At 41.1% G+C, this 6,023-nt stretch overlaps 1 protein-coding gene across 1 annotated transcript; it reads left to right on the top strand.

Annotated features, from left to right (window-relative positions):
- On the top strand, positions 1-4,355 carry CSUI_003332 (uncharacterized protein). Its single transcript, XM_068063530.1, has 2 exons — positions 1-367; positions 1,298-4,355. The coding sequence occupies exon 2, from the start codon at positions 1,651-1,653 to the stop codon at positions 2,479-2,481; it is 831 nt and encodes a 276-aa protein (XP_067924497.1). The 5' UTR covers positions 1-367; positions 1,298-1,650; the 3' UTR covers positions 2,482-4,355.
- The last annotated feature ends 1,668 nt before the right edge of the window (positions 4,356-6,023 follow it).

Below are 6,023 nucleotides of genomic sequence, written 5' to 3'. Positions count from 1 at the left end.
TGTCAAGCTTTCCACAGATTCACTTCCTCTGTTTTGCCTCCGTCTCTTCATAAAATCTTCGAACGTCAGTGTGTCTCTTCTTCTTCTTCTCCTCCTTTGCTTTCTACTTCCTCTCCTTCATCTTCTCAGTCCTTTTCTTCCTTCTGTCCTTCTTCGTCTTCGATACCTTCTGCTTTCTCAGTAGTTTCTTCTTCTTCATCGAAAACGAGCAGCCTTCCTCCAGAAGATTGTTGGCAGTGTAGATACACTGGGGTAGCCGTGTTCTCGGGTGTATCTACAGCTGCTCTCTTCCGATCATATGCAGCTGTGAAAGGTTCGATTGATAGGAAATTCTTTGCCGCGATCTCTACAGCCTTCGCTTTCCTAGGTAGGTTCTCTTCCGCCTTTTCGCACAGACACACATGAATTCTGTCTTGTCTATTCTTCTTGAAAAGACCTCCTGCGTCACATTGCATGCATCTTCCTTCACACTGCATCTTCTATTCTATCCTCTCCTTCAACCTATCTCTCTTTCTCTCGTTCTCTGTGTTTCTTCTCCAAGGAGGCAGGTCTCGAGTATCGATGTATCGAGGTTCTTTAAACTCTTTAGACGCTGACGCCATCCACGTGGGTTTATTCTACTTATAGCAGTGTATATACACCTGAAAATATCCTGTTGGTCGAATGGATATCATAGGGGGGTGACTTCGCCTTTCTCTCTCTTCTTCCCCCGGTTGTCGTCGCTTCTTCTGTTCGTCTTTCTTTCTTTCTTTCTTTGAAGTAGACAGAATTAGTTTCCTTCCAAGTCTATCCTGTTCTCTCCTATCTTCTCTCTTTTCAATGCCGGGTTTGTTTCTTTCTCTCTTTCTCATTTCTCTCTCTCTCGTCTTCTTCAATCTCCCTCTGTCTCTAATCAGCAGACAGAGATCCGCACTTAGTTGTCTCCTCTCTCTCTCGTCTATCACTAGTCTATATATCTGCCTATCCATTCTCAATCTCTTTATCTATCTGCTTTCTTTTAAGTCTCTCTCTCTACCTGTAGCCTGTCTATGTATCTGCCTATCTTTAATCTTCCAATCTGTCTTTTTCTTATCTGTCTATTCATATTCAGGCTATCTATCTTTCTTTAATCTATCTATGTGTATATCTATCTCTGTCTCTTGCTGTTTCTCTCTGCTTCTTTCTTATCTTCGAAATCTCTATTTGTGTAAGAAGGCTATGTCCTTCTCATCTTTCTCTGTCAGTTTTATCTCTTTCTTCTTCTGCTTTTCTTCTTTTCATTCTTGTGGTATGTTTCTAATCTATCTTGTCTTTCCAGCAATTTACCGAGGCGTCGTCCCTGTTAAAAAGTCTTCCTCCTCTTCCTCTTCTTCTTTTTAGAGGCATGAACACCTTCGTATAGATCGTCTCCTGTATCTTCATTCATTTCTCTCTTCTTTCTTTCTTTCATCTTCATCTCTTCTTCTCTGATACCGTCCTCTTCTTCTTCTCCCCCCTCTCTACCTCATACCCTCTCTCTCTTCTCCTTGCCTTTCACCTGTGAGTCACATCTCCAGGTCGTTCCTCTTTCCTCTTCCTCCTCCACTTCCTTTTCTTTTCTCATCGCCATCATTCCCGCTTTTCTTCCTCTTCTTCTTGTCCTTTTTCTTTCTTTTCTAGCTTCTCTTCAATATGAATGTGAACGGTCGTCCCCCCCTTTCTCATTACCAGATCTCTCACGCACCTTCAGGTTTGCAAGTGGGAGATGTCTCAACTCGAGAGATTCTCCATACCCACTCTTCTTCTGCTTCTTCTTCCTCTCTATCAGGAGCCGCCCTCCCAACAGGGTCTTCATCGTCGTCAGTCTCTTTCTCTTCTTCTCTTCCTATGAATCTTTCAAATGCAACTTTCCTAGCGACAGGAAGAAATCTCTCGTCCTCGTCTTCTTCTCCGTCTTTCTTTTTATCTTCTTCTTCTTCTCCTTTGCGCGATCAGCCTTCCTCTTCTTCTTCTCCTGCTCCTCCGTATGAGGTGGTGAATAGCGTGCTGAAGGATATGGATCGAAAGTTCATGTCGATGAGCGAAGCGGTTCTCAATCGCTTAGACGAGATGAGCCATCGCATCGATGAGCTAGAAAAGCAACTCTATTCCATTCTCATGCTGACCACCGATAGTAGTAGTAGTAGCCGTTATAATAGTGACGAAGAAGAAGAAGAAGACAGGAAGAAAGAAGGAGAAGAAGAAGATGATGGCGATAAGGATGAGAGAGACGAAGAAGAGGAGGAAGAGGAGGAAGAAGAAGATAGAGAGAGGACTCATAGTTCGATGGGAGAGATAGAAGAGAAGAGAAGAAGAAGACGTCAGAGTGAAGGTCAGGAACACGTGTCGAGTAGGGACAAGAGTGAGAAGGAGGAGAATGAGAAAGACAAGAATACGATAGATGGAGAGAAGAAAGAAGAAAGAGAAGGACAAGGAGATGGGAGTGAGAGAAAGGAGGAAGACTTGAAGAGAGAACAAATCTAATAGATCTCGCATCTGAGAAATGATAGAGCACCCATAAAAGTAAAGCTGCATGCATCATCTTCTTCGTTAATGATCTCTTTCTCTCACTCGATCTTCTCAGCACTTCTCCAGTCATAAAGAAAAGCCATGTTTTCATGCATCTACAAATCTCTCCTCTTGACGGGTCTCTTCTCTCTCTCTGTCTGTATGTAGAGATGTAGATCTACACACACATTCTATTTTCTTTGCTATCTTTCTTCACTCGCGCGTTTATTTCAACTCTTCCTACTTTGTCTCTTTGTCTCTGTTGTCTATCATTTCTTCCCTCCACCTCTCTTCTTTCTCAGTCTCCCTCTCTCCTTTCACAGAATGTCCTCATATATAGAGAGACTTAGACGGTACATATGACTGTATCTATCCCTGTCTTTCGATCTATCTACCTAGATCCATAGACACCAGATAGAGAGATAGATTAAAGAGAAGTAGAGAGATAGAGAGAGCAAGATAGATAAATAGATAGCTGTGTGTCTGCCTGCCTGTCTATGTCTATTTCACTTCTTGTTAAGGTAGAGGAAACATGTGAAGAAGCTTCATTGAGGAGAAGAGGTAAAAGGTCCCTTTCTTCTTCCTCCTCTCCTTCTCTTTCTTCTTCTTCCTCCTCTCTTTCTTCTTTTTCTTTTCTTTCTTTGGAGATTCTTCGATAATGGAGAGGAGGAGTTGAGAGAAGAAAGAAGAAAAGTCTTCAATAGAAGCGTTGTGTCTTTCCTTCAAGAGATAGGAGAATGTGAAGACCTTTTTCTTCTCTTCTTCTTCTGCTCTCTTCTTCTTTTTCTCTCTTCTTTCTCTTTCCTCTCCGGTTGCTTTGTTTCTCACTTCTCCATCAAAGAAGATAGATTTCTTTGTATCTACCTATGCATCCCCCTCTCTCTCAGTCACTCCCTCTCTTCTCTTTCTTTTTCTTCCTTCTCCTTCTCTGTGAAGATGATCTTCTTCTTCTTCTTGTGAGGGTTTCCTTCTTGCTTTCGAATTGGCGCAACTTTCATCGTCATTCTCATGGGTTCTCTTCCAATTCTTTCTAAGAAACCGAAGAAGAAAAGAAGTGGCATCGGTCGACTGCTCCTCATCGCAGTGGCACTAGTAGCAGTAGTTCGAGGAGGAGGTCTATGGGCGGGAGTTAATGGAAGAAAAGAGAACGGGAAGAATTTGCGAGTGTGTGTGTGTTTGCGGTGTATGTACACCTCTATAGATGTATAGTCACTCTGTCTATCTATGTGTCTACTCTTCTCATCGTCTTTCTTGCATTTTCTTCACTCTGTTAAGGTGTCTATGTCTATCTACTCTATCTATCCATCTATTAAAATCTCCATCGATAAATGAATGGTGGAGTTGGGAGAGTTTTGAAGGGAAAGAAGAAGAAGAAAGATTTTCCTGCCCTTCTCGTCATTCTCTGCCTCTCGACATTTCCATCCTCTTCATGAAGGAGAAAGAAAGGAAGAAGAAGAAGAAAGAAGAAAAGTTTCTATCTTTCAGAATGAAGAGATACGTGTGTATGTATGAAGGAGAAGAGAAGACGTAAGAGTAGTCGCTGTCTTCTTCTGGCTCATTTTCTTCTTCGTTCAAGAAGAGAGAAAGAAAAAAAGAAAGAAAGAAAGAGGGAGATACATAGATAGAGAGATAGATAGAAGCTTCTTGCTCTTCTCCTTCGTGAGGAGAAATAAGAGAAAGAAGATCTTCTTTGTCTCTCTCTCTAGCCTTCTTCTTGTTCTTCTTCTCCTCTCTGTTTGTTTTCTCTTCTTTTCAGGCGTGTCTGTCTATGCCCTCTCTAGCACAGACAGACATCTATCTTTCTCATTCAAACCCCTCTCTCTCTCTCTTTCCTTAGTCTCTTTTTTCCCTTTCTTTCTTTCGCAGTTCGTATGGTGACTGTTGCTATATATATATATATATATACAGGTATATCTTTGTAGCTATATATATATAGATGGAAAGGTAGATATCTATGTCTATGTATATATGTAGAATGGTGTATGTATATTAATGTTTTGTGTAAGGGTAGTAGGGAGAGGAGGTTAAGAAGGTGCATTCATTCATTCAATCGCCACTTTCGCCTCTTTGGCCTTGTCTGTCAGTGATCTTTCTCATTCCTTCTCTCCTATCTTAAAAGACTTTTCATACACATAGTAAAAGAAGAAGATCAATGAATGATCGAGTCAATCAAAATCGCCCCCTCATCATTCAGTTGTTCGTTTCTTTCTTTCTTCTTCTTCTTCAGTCTTTCTCTTCTTCTTGTAGCGGGGGAAATGCAGACGCGAGAGATAGAGATAATGTGGATAGATAGACAGATAGATAGAGATGGTGTTGGTCTATGTATGTCTCCAGACAGAAGATATGTGTAAGAGAGATCTAGAGTGTATGTATAGAAAAACGCAGTCTGTCTTGACTCTTTTGAGGGGAGAGAGAAAAATGACGAGATATCTGTAGACCCGACACCAGACAGAGATAGATATAGAGATAGATAGATGTTGATAGCTAGATTGAAAGTCGTAGATAGCGATCGATTCAAAGAAAGATAGGTAAATCACAACGGGGAGGGTCGTCAGATAGGCAATAGAGAGACCGATCGAATAGGGGATAGATAACTGTGTGAAAGGACAGCATAGATACAGTGGATCTTAGATAGAGAATTAGATAGATAGCTAAGAGAAACAGAGAGAGAAAGGAAAGAAAGCAAGCCTAGAAGGAGAGAAAGAAGATTTGGAAGCAGCAGCAGTGAAGTAACGAAGAGGAGGAAGATTTGCCGTTTTGACGAGAGCTATTAGAGCTCTATTTGCAGTAGTAGTACTACTACTACTACTCGTTATAGCCGGAGTTATGGTAGTAGTCATAGTCGTGATAGCATCAGCATTCTATCTCTATGACTGACTCTATCATCATCAGCTTCTTCATTCTTCTTCTTTTTCATCTCCTCCTCCTGTTGTTCTCTTATTCTTCCCCCTATTCTTCTTATCATGCTTGTGTTCTTGTGCCTCTTCTCTTCCTTTTTTTCTTCTTCATTCTTTCATATTTCTTTCTCTTTCTTTTCTGTTTTGTCTGAATGGAAGAATAACTTCTTCTACTAATTGCGGAAGCTTTCTTTCTCTCTCGACAAAAGAAGAAAATGGTCTAAACACATCAATCACGAAAAAGAGAAACAGGAAGAAAGAAAGGTGGTAAGAAACCTCTTCCTCTACAACAGACAGATGGGAGATATCTGTCAAGAGACAACGGAGTGGCCTTGTCTCTCTCTCTCTTTCTCGCTTTCTTGTGACTCCTCTTCTTTTCTACCTTCCGCTTTCTTTCTCTCTTTTTCTTCACCTTCGAAGATAAGAAAGACAGAAAGACAGACATTCTCACCTCACCATAAGAAAGAGAGAGAGAGAGGTTGATAGAAATGAAGATAGTGTAGTAGGCATGTATGAAGATATCTGTACCGGAGGGAAGAAGAGGAAAAGAAAGAAAGAAAGGACTCCTCGTCTTCCTTCTTTTAGATGTTGGTTTCCCTATCATCCTCATGATGATCTAAA

Source organism: Cystoisospora suis, assembly GCF_002600585.1.
Source record: "Cystoisospora suis strain Wien I chromosome Unknown contig_1459, whole genome shotgun sequence".
NCBI classification, from domain to species: domain Eukaryota; phylum Apicomplexa; class Conoidasida; order Eucoccidiorida; family Sarcocystidae; genus Cystoisospora; species Cystoisospora suis.
This window is presented reverse-complemented; position numbering and strand designations above follow the sequence as displayed.